Below are 13,173 nucleotides of genomic sequence, written 5' to 3'. Positions count from 1 at the left end.
ACTATTTAATTCCTTGAGCTAGAGTGTTATCCATATCATGAATTGTTAAGCAGTGACAGGCATCTGACAAATAAATTGAATTTACAGGCCTCACAACAGTCCCTTTTAAAGTGACAAATGTCAATAGTTGGTGGACGTTGTAGTGACCTTATTTGCAAATACAATCTGCAATGAAGTGGAGTGATATCAGTATAGCTGCATGCCAATTGTTAACTACTCGCTATTTAAAATAATCAGGTTTACTGTGGATTACTTGGTCAATCTGAGCAATATATAGGGATCAGGGAGGGTGTGTCGGAACACAGGATATTTAGTCCTTTTCAACACCTTATCAAGTTAATCTGTAAGCAATGTTTTAAAGGTTATCAAAGAAGAAGATGAACAATGTAGTTACGGCTATTTGGCGATGTTGACTGATGGTTACACTCTCTACCCGATCACCATATAGCGGTCAAGGAAGGTGGGACCGAACAAGGTGACATGGATACCTTCTCCTCCACTCCTGATCTCAACTTTACTTATTCAACGAATCGATTTTTGACGTGCTCTGCATTTTATGTGTTCATAAGATTTATGGGATTAAACATTCTTACTTTCACTTCATAATGGTCAACTTACCTTGTAAACAACTTTGAAAGAGTATCAGACAAAACGAGAAATATTCTACTTACTACTACTGCTTGTTGGTACTGTGGTCGTTTTTGTTGCTGTAAATAATGGAATACAAGAGTATTTAATGTGAAAATTGAAGGTAACCTTGGCTGCTGACAAATCCGACAGTAGGGCTGATTGATATATGACTATGGGTGTACATACAACCCAAACAGTTTGAACGATACATCTTGAAGAACGTTAACTGAAACCAGTATACCAAGGGTTTTAACTTTAAAGCGATTGTCATAAAATATGATGGAACTTTGCAGCTTTATCGATGATTCCGTCCTTCTTTTATGTCTATTTTAAATGTAAAGTCCACTATTTAATTCCTTGAGCTAGAGTGTTATCCATATCATGAATTGTTAAGCAGTGACAGGCATCTGACAAATAAATTGAATTTACAGGCCTCACAACAGTCCCTTTTAAAGTGACAAATGTCAATAGTTGGTGGACGTTGTAGTGACCTTATTTGCAAATACAATCTGCAATGAAGTGGAGTGATATCAGTATAGCTGCATGCCAATTGTTAACTACTCGCTATTTAAAATAATCAGGTTTACTGTGGATTACTTGGTCAATCTGAGCAATATATAGGGATCAGGGAGGGTGTGTCGGAACACAGGATATTTAGTCCTTTTCAACACCTTATCAAGTTAATCTGTAAGCAATGTTTTAAAGGTTATCAAAGAAGAAGATGAACAATGTAGTTACGGCTATTTGGCGATGTTGACTGATGGTTACACTCTCTACCCGATCACCATATAGCGGTCAAGGAAGGTGGGACCGAACAAGGTGACATGGATACCTTCTCCTCCACTCCTGATCTCAACTTTACTTATTCAACGAATCGATTTTTGACGTGCTCTGCATTTTATGTGTTCATAAGATTTATGGGATTAAACATTCTTACTTTCACTTCATAATGGTCAACTTACCTTGTAAACAACTTTGAAAGAGTATCAGACAAAACGAGAAATATTCTACTTACTACTACTGCTTGTTGGTACTGTGGTCGTTTTTGTTGCTGTAAATAATGGAATACAAGAGTATTTAATGTGAAAATTGAAGGTAACCTTGGCTGCTGACAAATCCGACAGTAGGGCTGATTGATATATGACTATGGGTGTACATACAACCCAAACAGTTTGAACGATACATCTTGAAGAACGTTAACTGAAACCAGTATACCAAGGGTTTTAACTTTAAAGCGATTGTCATAAAATATGATGGAACTTTGCAGCTTTATCGATGATTCCGTCCTTCTTTTATGTCTATTTTAAATGTAAAGTCCACTATTTAATTCCTTGAGCTAGAGTGTTATCCATATCATGAATTGTTAAGCAGTGACAGGCATCTGACAAATAAATTGAATTTACAGGCCTCACAACAGTCCCTTTTAAAGTGACAAATGTCAATAGTTGGTGGACGTTGTAGTGACCTTATTTGCAAATACAATCTGCAATGAAGTGGAGTGATATCAGTATAGCTGCATGCCAATTGTTAACTACTCGCTATTTAAAATAATCAGGTTTACTGTGGATTACTTGGTCAATCTGAGCAATATATAGGGATCAGGGAGGGTGTGTCGGAACACAGGATATTTAGTCCTTTTCAACACCTTATCAAGTTAATCTGTAAGCAATGTTTTAAAGGTTATCAAAGAAGAAGATGAACAATGTAGTTACGGCTATTTGGCGATGTTGACTGATGGTTACACTCTCTACCCGATCACCATATAGCGGTCAAGGAAGGTGGGACCGAACAAGGTGACATGGATACCTTCTCCTCCACTCCTGATCTCAACTTTACTTATTCAACGAATCGATTTTTGACGTGCTCTGCATTTTATGTGTTCATAAGATTTATGGGATTAAACATTCTTACTTTCACTTCATAATGGTCAACTTACCTTGTAAACAACTTTGAAAGAGTATCAGACAAAACGAGAAATATTCTACTTACTACTACTGCTTGTTGGTACTGTGGTCGTTTTTGTTGCTGTAAATAATGGAATACAAGAGTATTTAATGTGAAAATTGAAGGTAACCTTGGCTGCTGACAAATCCGACAGTAGGGCTGATTGATATATGACTATGGGTGTACATACAACCCAAACAGTTTGAACGATACATCTTGAAGAACGTTAACTGAAACCAGTATACCAAGGGTTTTAACTTTAAAGCGATTGTCATAAAATATGATGGAACTTTGCAGCTTTATCGATGATTCCGTCCTTCTTTTATGTCTATTTTAAATGTAAAGTCCACTATTTAATTCCTTGAGCTAGAGTGTTATCCATATCATGAATTGTTAAGCAGTGACAGGCATCTGACAAATAAATTGAATTTACAGGCCTCACAACAGTCCCTTTTAAAGTGACAAATGTCAATAGTTGGTGGACGTTGTAGTGACCTTATTTGCAAATACAATCTGCAATGAAGTGGAGTGATATCAGTATAGCTGCATGCCAATTGTTAACTACTCGCTATTTAAAATAATCAGGTTTACTGTGGATTACTTGGTCAATCTGAGCAATATATAGGGATCAGGGAGGGTGTGTCGGAACACAGGATATTTAGTCCTTTTCAACACCTTATCAAGTTAATCTGTAAGCAATGTTTTAAAGGTTATCAAAGAAGAAGATGAACAATGTAGTTACGGCTATTTGGCGATGTTGACTGATGGTTACACTCTCTACCCGATCACCATATAGCGGTCAAGGAAGGTGGGACCGAACAAGGTGACATGGATACCTTCTCCTCCACTCCTGATCTCAACTTTACTTATTCAACGAATCGATTTTTGACGTGCTCTGCATTTTATGTGTTCATAAGATTTATGGGATTAAACATTCTTACTTTCACTTCATAATGGTCAACTTACCTTGTAAACAACTTTGAAAGAGTATCAGACAAAACGAGAAATATTCTACTTACTACTACTGCTTGTTGGTACTGTGGTCGTTTTTGTTGCTGTAAATAATGGAATACAAGAGTATTTAATGTGAAAATTGAAGGTAACCTTGGCTGCTGACAAATCCGACAGTAGGGCTGATTGATATATGACTATGGGTGTACATACAACCCAAACAGTTTGAACGATACATCTTGAAGAACGTTAACTGAAACCAGTATACCAAGGGTTTTAACTTTAAAGCGATTGTCATAAAATATGATGGAACTTTGCAGCTTTATCGATGATTCCGTCCTTCTTTTATGTCTATTTTAAATGTAAAGTCCACTATTTAATTCCTTGAGCTAGAGTGTTATCCATATCATGAATTGTTAAGCAGTGACAGGCATCTGACAAATAAATTGAATTTACAGGCCTCACAACAGTCCCTTTTAAAGTGACAAATGTCAATAGTTGGTGGACGTTGTAGTGACCTTATTTGCAAATACAATCTGCAATGAAGTGGAGTGATATCAGTATAGCTGCATGCCAATTGTTAACTACTCGCTATTTAAAATAATCAGGTTTACTGTGGATTACTTGGTCAATCTGAGCAATATATAGGGATCAGGGAGGGTGTGTCGGAACACAGGATATTTAGTCCTTTTCAACACCTTATCAAGTTAATCTGTAAGCAATGTTTTAAAGGTTATCAAAGAAGAAGATGAACAATGTAGTTACGGCTATTTGGCGATGTTGACTGATGGTTACACTCTCTACCCGATCACCATATAGCGGTCAAGGAAGGTGGGACCGAACAAGGTGACATGGATACCTTCTCCTCCACTCCTGATCTCAACTTTACTTATTCAACGAATCGATTTTTGACGTGCTCTGCATTTTATGTGTTCATAAGATTTATGGGATTAAACATTCTTACTTTCACTTCATAATGGTCAACTTACCTTGTAAACAACTTTGAAAGAGTATCAGACAAAACGAGAAATATTCTACTTACTACTACTGCTTGTTGGTACTGTGGTCGTTTTTGTTGCTGTAAATAATGGAATACAAGAGTATTTAATGTGAAAATTGAAGGTAACCTTGGCTGCTGACAAATCCGACAGTAGGGCTGATTGATATATGACTATGGGTGTACATACAACCCAAACAGTTTGAACGATACATCTTGAAGAACGTTAACTGAAACCAGTATACCAAGGGTTTTAACTTTAAAGCGATTGTCATAAAATATGATGGAACTTTGCAGCTTTATCGATGATTCCGTCCTTCTTTTATGTCTATTTTAAATGTAAAGTCCACTATTTAATTCCTTGAGCTAGAGTGTTATCCATATCATGAATTGTTAAGCAGTGACAGGCATCTGACAAATAAATTGAATTTACAGGCCTCACAACAGTCCCTTTTAAAGTGACAAATGTCAATAGTTGGTGGACGTTGTAGTGACCTTATTTGCAAATACAATCTGCAATGAAGTGGAGTGATATCAGTATAGCTGCATGCCAATTGTTAACTACTCGCTATTTAAAATAATCAGGTTTACTGTGGATTACTTGGTCAATCTGAGCAATATATAGGGATCAGGGAGGGTGTGTCGGAACACAGGATATTTAGTCCTTTTCAACACCTTATCAAGTTAATCTGTAAGCAATGTTTTAAAGGTTATCAAAGAAGAAGATGAACAATGTAGTTACGGCTATTTGGCGATGTTGACTGATGGTTACACTCTCTACCCGATCACCATATAGCGGTCAAGGAAGGTGGGACCGAACAAGGTGACATGGATACCTTCTCCTCCACTCCTGATCTCAACTTTACTTATTCAACGAATCGATTTTTGACGTGCTCTGCATTTTATGTGTTCATAAGATTTATGGGATTAAACATTCTTACTTTCACTTCATAATGGTCAACTTACCTTGTAAACAACTTTGAAAGAGTATCAGACAAAACGAGAAATATTCTACTTACTACTACTGCTTGTTGGTACTGTGGTCGTTTTTGTTGCTGTAAATAATGGAATACAAGAGTATTTAATGTGAAAATTGAAGGTAACCTTGGCTGCTGACAAATCCGACAGTAGGGCTGATTGATATACGACTATGGGTGTACATACAACCCAAACAGTTTGAACGATACATCTTGAAGAACGTTAACTGAAACCAGTATACCAAGGGTTTTAACTTTAAAGCGATTGTCATAAAATATGATGGAACTTTGCAGCTTTATCGATGATTCCGTCCTTCTTTTATGTCTATTTTAAATGTAAAGTCCACTATTTAATTCCTTGAGCTAGAGTGTTATCCATATCATGAATTGTTAAGCAGTGACAGGCATCTGACAAATAAATTGAATTTACAGGCCTCACAACAGTCCCTTTTAAAGTGACAAATGTCAATAGTTGGTGGACGTTGTAGTGACCTTATTTGCAAATACAATCTGCAATGAAGTGGAGTGATATCAGTATAGCTGCATGCCAATTGTTAACTACTCGCTATTTAAAATAATCAGGTTTACTGTGGATTACTTGGTCAATCTGAGCAATATATAGGGATCAGGGAGGGTGTGTCGGAACACAGGATATTTAGTCCTTTTCAACACCTTATCAAGTTAATCTGTAAGCAATGTTTTAAAGGTTATCAAAGAAGAAGATGAACAATGTAGTTACGGCTATTTGGCGATGTTGACTGATGGTTACACTCTCTACCCGATCACCATATAGCGGTCAAGGAAGGTGGGACCGAACAAGGTGACATGGATACCTTCTCCTCCACTCCTGATCTCAACTTTACTTATTCAACGAATCGATTTTTGACGTGCTCTGCATTTTATGTGTTCATAAGATTTATGGGATTAAACATTCTTACTTTCACTTCATAATGGTCAACTTACCTTGTAAACAACTTTGAAAGAGTATCAGACAAAACGAGAAATATTCTACTTACTACTACTGCTTGTTGGTACTGTGGTCGTTTTTGTTGCTGTAAATAATGGAATACAAGAGTATTTAATGTGAAAATTGAAGGTAACCTTGGCTGCTGACAAATCCGACAGTAGGGCTGATTGATATATGACTATGGGTGTACATACAACCCAAACAGTTTGAACGATACATCTTGAAGAACGTTAACTGAAACCAGTATACCAAGGGTTTTAACTTTAAAGCGATTGTCATAAAATATGATGGAACTTTGCAGCTTTATCGATGATTCCGTCCTTCTTTTATGTCTATTTTAAATGTAAAGTCCACTATTTAATTCCTTGAGCTAGAGTGTTATCCATATCATGAATTGTTAAGCAGTGACAGGCATCTGACAAATAAATTGAATTTACAGGCCTCACAACAGTCCCTTTTAAAGTGACAAATGTCAATAGTTGGTGGACGTTGTAGTGACCTTATTTGCAAATACAATCTGCAATGAAGTGGAGTGATATCAGTATAGCTGCATGCCAATTGTTAACTACTCGCTATTTAAAATAATCAGGTTTACTGTGGATTACTTGGTCAATCTGAGCAATATATAGGGATCAGGGAGGGTGTGTCGGAACACAGGATATTTAGTCCTTTTCAACACCTTATCAAGTTAATCTGTAAGCAATGTTTTAAAGGTTATCAAAGAAGAAGATGAACAATGTAGTTACGGCTATTTGGCGATGTTGACTGATGGTTACACTCTCTACCCGATCACCATATAGCGGTCAAGGAAGGTGGGACCGAACAAGGTGACATGGATACCTTCTCCTCCACTCCTGATCTCAACTTTACTTATTCAACGAATCGATTTTTGACGTGCTCTGCATTTTATGTGTTCATAAGATTTATGGGATTAAACATTCTTACTTTCACTTCATAATGGTCAACTTACCTTGTAAACAACTTTGAAAGAGTATCAGACAAAACGAGAAATATTCTACTTACTACTACTGCTTGTTGGTACTGTGGTCGTTTTTGTTGCTGTAAATAATGGAATACAAGAGTATTTAATGTGAAAATTGAAGGTAACCTTGGCTGCTGACAAATCCGACAGTAGGGCTGATTGATATATGACTATGGGTGTACATACAACCCAAACAGTTTGAACGATACATCTTGAAGAACGTTAACTGAAACCAGTATACCAAGGGTTTTAACTTTAAAGCGATTGTCATAAAATATGATGGAACTTTGCAGCTTTATCGATGATTCCGTCCTTCTTTTATGTCTATTTTAAATGTAAAGTCCACTATTTAATTCCTTGAGCTAGAGTGTTATCCATATCATGAATTGTTAAGCAGTGACAGGCATCTGACAAATAAATTGAATTTACAGGCCTCACAACAGTCCCTTTTAAAGTGACAAATGTCAATAGTTGGTGGACGTTGTAGTGACCTTATTTGCAAATACAATCTGCAATGAAGTGGAGTGATATCAGTATAGCTGCATGCCAATTGTTAACTACTCGCTATTTAAAATAATCAGGTTTACTGTGGATTACTTGGTCAATCTGAGCAATATATAGGGATCAGGGAGGGTGTGTCGGAACACAGGATATTTAGTCCTTTTCAACACCTTATCAAGTTAATCTGTAAGCAATGTTTTAAAGGTTATCAAAGAAGAAGATGAACAATGTAGTTACGGCTATTTGGCGATGTTGACTGATGGTTACACTCTCTACCCGATCACCATATAGCGGTCAAGGAAGGTGGGACCGAACAAGGTGACATGGATACCTTCTCCTCCACTCCTGATCTCAACTTTACTTATTCAACGAATCGATTTTTGACGTGCTCTGCATTTTATGTGTTCATAAGATTTATGGGATTAAACATTCTTACTTTCACTTCATAATGGTCAACTTACCTTGTAAACAACTTTGAAAGAGTATCAGACAAAACGAGAAATATTCTACTTACTACTACTGCTTGTTGGTACTGTGGTCGTTTTTGTTGCTGTAAATAATGGAATACAAGAGTATTTAATGTGAAAATTGAAGGTAACCTTGGCTGCTGACAAATCCGACAGTAGGGCTGATTGATATATGACTATGGGTGTACATACAACCCAAACAGTTTGAACGATACATCTTGAAGAACGTTAACTGAAACCAGTATACCAAGGGTTTTAACTTTAAAGCGATTGTCATAAAATATGATGGAACTTTGCAGCTTTATCGATGATTCCGTCCTTCTTTTATGTCTATTTTAAATGTAAAGTCCACTATTTAATTCCTTGAGCTAGAGTGTTATCCATATCATGAATTGTTAAGCAGTGACAGGCATCTGACAAATAAATTGAATTTACAGGCCTCACAACAGTCCCTTTTAAAGTGACAAATGTCAATAGTTGGTGGACGTTGTAGTGACCTTATTTGCAAATACAATCTGCAATGAAGTGGAGTGATATCAGTATAGCTGCATGCCAATTGTTAACTACTCGCTATTTAAAATAATCAGGTTTACTGTGGATTACTTGGTCAATCTGAGCAATATATAGGGATCAGGGAGGGTGTGTCGGAACACAGGATATTTAGTCCTTTTCAACACCTTATCAAGTTAATCTGTAAGCAATGTTTTAAAGGTTATCAAAGAAGAAGATGAACAATGTAGTTACGGCTATTTGGCGATGTTGACTGATGGTTACACTCTCTACCCGATCACCATATAGCGGTCAAGGAAGGTGGGACCGAACAAGGTGACATGGATACCTTCTCCTCCACTCCTGATCTCAACTTTACTTATTCAACGAATCGATTTTTGACGTGCTCTGCATTTTATGTGTTCATAAGATTTATGGGATTAAACATTCTTACTTTCACTTCATAATGGTCAACTTACCTTGTAAACAACTTTGAAAGAGTATCAGACAAAACGAGAAATATTCTACTTACTACTACTGCTTGTTGGTACTGTGGTCGTTTTTGTTGCTGTAAATAATGGAATACAAGAGTATTTAATGTGAAAATTGAAGGTAACCTTGGCTGCTGACAAATCCGACAGTAGGGCTGATTGATATATGACTATGGGTGTACATACAACCCAAACAGTTTGAACGATACATCTTGAAGAACGTTAACTGAAACCAGTATACCAAGGGTTTTAACTTTAAAGCGATTGTCATAAAATATGATGGAACTTTGCAGCTTTATCGATGATTCCGTCCTTCTTTTATGTCTATTTTAAATGTAAAGTCCACTATTTAATTCCTTGAGCTAGAGTGTTATCCATATCATGAATTGTTAAGCAGTGACAGGCATCTGACAAATAAATTGAATTTACAGGCCTCACAACAGTCCCTTTTAAAGTGACAAATGTCAATAGTTGGTGGACGTTGTAGTGACCTTATTTGCAAATACAATCTGCAATGAAGTGGAGTGATATCAGTATAGCTGCATGCCAATTGTTAACTACTCGCTATTTAAAATAATCAGGTTTACTGTGGATTACTTGGTCAATCTGAGCAATATATAGGGATCAGGGAGGGTGTGTCGGAACACAGGATATTTAGTCCTTTTCAACACCTTATCAAGTTAATCTGTAAGCAATGTTTTAAAGGTTATCAAAGAAGAAGATGAACAATGTAGTTACGGCTATTTGGCGATGTTGACTGATGGTTACACTCTCTACCCGATCACCATATAGCGGTCAAGGAAGGTGGGACCGAACAAGGTGACATGGATACCTTCTCCTCCACTCCTGATCTCAACTTTACTTATTCAACGAATCGATTTTTGACGTGCTCTGCATTTTATGTTTTCATAAGATTTATGGGATTAAACATTCTTACTTTCACTTCATAATGGTCAACTTACCTTGTAAACAACTTTGAAAGAGTATCAGACAAAACGAGAAATATTCTACTTACTACTACTGCTTGTTGGTACTGTGGTCGTTTTTGTTGCTGTAAATAATGGAATACAAGAGTATTTAATGTGAAAATTGAAGGTAACCTTGGCTGCTGACAAATCCGACAGTAGGGCTGATTGATATATGACTATGGGTGTACATACAACCCAAACAGTTTGAACGATACATCTTGAAGAACGTTAACTGAAACCAGTATACCAAGGGTTTTAACTTTAAAGCGATTGTCATAAAATATGATGGAACTTTGCAGCTTTATCGATGATTCCGTCCTTCTTTTATGTCTATTTTAAATGTAAAGTCCACTATTTAATTCCTTGAGCTAGAGTGTTATCCATATCATGAATTGTTAAGCAGTGACAGGCATCTGACAAATAAATTGAATTTACAGGCCTCACAACAGTCCCTTTTAAAGTGACAAATGTCAATAGTTGGTGGACGTTGTAGTGACCTTATTTGCAAATACAATCTGCAATGAAGTGGAGTGATATCAGTATAGCTGCATGCCAATTGTTAACTACTCGCTATTTAAAATAATCAGGTTTACTGTGGATTACTTGGTCAATCTGAGCAATATATAGGGATCAGGGAGGGTGTGTCGGAACACAGGATATTTAGTCCTTTTCAACACCTTATCAAGTTAATCTGTAAGCAATGTTTTAAAGGTTATCAAAGAAGAAGATGAACAATGTAGTTACGGCTATTTGGCGATGTTGACTGATGGTTACACTCTCTACCCGATCACCATATAGCGGTCAAGGAAGGTGGGACCGAACAAGGTGACATGGATACCTTCTCCTCCACTCCTGATCTCAACTTTACTTATTCAACGAATCGATTTTTGACGTGCTCTGCATTTTATGTTTTCATAAGATTTATGGGATTAAACATTCTTACTTTCACTTCATAATGGTCAACTTACCTTGTAAACAACTTTGAAAGAGTATCAGACAAAACGAGAAATATTCTACTTACTACTACTGCTTGTTGGTACTGTGGTCGTTTTTGTTGCTGTAAATAATGGAATACAAGAGTATTTAATGTGAAAATTGAAGGTAACCTTGGCTGCTGACAAATCCGACAGTAGGGCTGATTGATATATGACTATGGGTGTACATACAACCCAAACAGTTTGAACGATACATCTTGAAGAACGTTAACTGAAACCAGTATACCAAGGGTTTTAACTTTAAAGCGATTGTCATAAAATATGATGGAACTTTGCAGCTTTATCGATGATTCCGTCCTTCTTTTATGTCTATTTTAAATGTAAAGTCCACTATTTAATTCCTTGAGCTAGAGTGTTATCCATATCATGAATTGTTAAGCAGTGACAGGCATCTGACAAATAAATTGAATTTACAGGCCTCACAACAGTCCCTTTTAAAGTGACAAATGTCAATAGTTGGTGGACGTTGTAGTGACCTTATTTGCAAATACAATCTGCAATGAAGTGGAGTGATATCAGTATAGCTGCATGCCAATTGTTAACTACTCGCTATTTAAAATAATCAGGTTTACTGTGGATTACTTGGTCAATCTGAGCAATATATAGGGATCAGGGAGGGTGTGTCGGAACACAGGATATTTAGTCCTTTTCAACACCTTATCAAGTTAATCTGTAAGCAATGTTTTAAAGGTTATCAAAGAAGAAGATGAACAATGTAGTTACGGCTATTTGGCGATGTTGACTGATGGTTACACTCTCTACCCGATCACCATATAGCGGTCAAGGAAGGTGGGACCGAACAAGGTGACATGGATACCTTCTCCTCCACTCCTGATCTCAACTTTACTTATTCAACGAATCGATTTTTGACGTGCTCTGCATTTTATGTTTTCATAAGATTTATGGGATTAAACATTCTTACTTTCACTTCATAATGGTCAACTTACCTTGTAAACAACTTTGAAAGAGTATCAGACAAAACGAGAAATATTCTACTTACTACTACTGCTTGTTGGTGCTGTGGTCGTTTTTGTTGCTGTAAATAATGGAATACAAGAGTATTTAATGTGAAAATTGAAGGTAACCTTGGCTGCTGACAAATCCGACAGTAGGGCTGATTGATATATGACTATGGGTGTACATACAACCCAAACAGTTTGAACGATACATCTTGAAGAACGTTAACTGAAACCAGTATACCAAGGGTTTTAACTTTAAAGCGATTGTCATAAAATATGATGGAACTTTGCAGCTTTATCGATGATTCCGTCCTTCTTTTATGTCTATTTTAAATGTAAAGTCCACTATTTAATTCCTTGAGCTAGAGTGTTATCCATATCATGAATTGTTAAGCAGTGACAGGCATCTGACAAATAAATTGAATTTACAGGCCTCACAACAGTCCCTTTTAAAGTGACAAATGTCAATAGTTGGTGGACGTTGTAGTGACCTTATTTGCAAATACAATCTGCAATGAAGTGGAGTGATATCAGTATAGCTGCATGCCAATTGTTAACTACTCGCTATTTAAAATAATCAGGTTTACTGTGGATTACTTGGTCAATCTGAGCAATATATAGGGATCAGGGAGGGTGTGTCGGAACACAGGATATTTAGTCCTTTTCAACACCTTATCAAGTTAATCTGTAAGCAATGTTTTAAAGGTTATCAAAGAAGAAGATGAACAATGTAGTTACGGCTATTTGGCGATGTTGACTGATGGTTACACTCTCTACCCGATCACCATATAGCGGTCAAGGAAGGTGGGACCGAACAAGGTGACATGGATACCTTCTCCTCCACTCCTGATCTCA

At 36.7% G+C, this 13,173-nt stretch overlaps 1 protein-coding gene across 1 annotated transcript in view; it reads right to left on the bottom strand.

The window, feature by feature from the left end:
* LOC125667017 (uncharacterized) overlaps window positions 1-13,173 on the bottom strand; it is a 104,245-nt gene that overhangs the window by 45,045 nt on the left and 46,027 nt on the right. The window contains exons 4-16 of the mRNA XM_056154073.1: window positions 12,360-12,395; window positions 11,386-11,421; window positions 10,412-10,447; window positions 9,438-9,473; window positions 8,464-8,499; window positions 7,490-7,525; window positions 6,516-6,551; window positions 5,542-5,577; window positions 4,568-4,603; window positions 3,594-3,629; window positions 2,620-2,655; window positions 1,646-1,681; window positions 672-707 (exon numbers count right to left, since the gene is read on the bottom strand). Coding sequence (XP_056010048.1) covers window positions 672-707; window positions 1,646-1,681; window positions 2,620-2,655; window positions 3,594-3,629; window positions 4,568-4,603; window positions 5,542-5,577; window positions 6,516-6,551; window positions 7,490-7,525; window positions 8,464-8,499; window positions 9,438-9,473; window positions 10,412-10,447; window positions 11,386-11,421; window positions 12,360-12,395 — 468 coding nt within the window. The remainder of the gene's footprint in view (window positions 1-671; window positions 708-1,645; window positions 1,682-2,619; window positions 2,656-3,593; window positions 3,630-4,567; window positions 4,604-5,541; window positions 5,578-6,515; window positions 6,552-7,489; window positions 7,526-8,463; window positions 8,500-9,437; window positions 9,474-10,411; window positions 10,448-11,385; window positions 11,422-12,359; window positions 12,396-13,173) is intronic.

Source organism: Ostrea edulis, chromosome 2 (genome assembly GCF_947568905.1).
Source record: "Ostrea edulis chromosome 2, xbOstEdul1.1, whole genome shotgun sequence".
Taxonomy (NCBI): domain Eukaryota; kingdom Metazoa; phylum Mollusca; class Bivalvia; order Ostreida; family Ostreidae; genus Ostrea; species Ostrea edulis.
The sequence above is the reverse complement of the archived record's forward strand: the minus strand, read 5'-3'. Positions and strand labels throughout refer to the sequence as shown.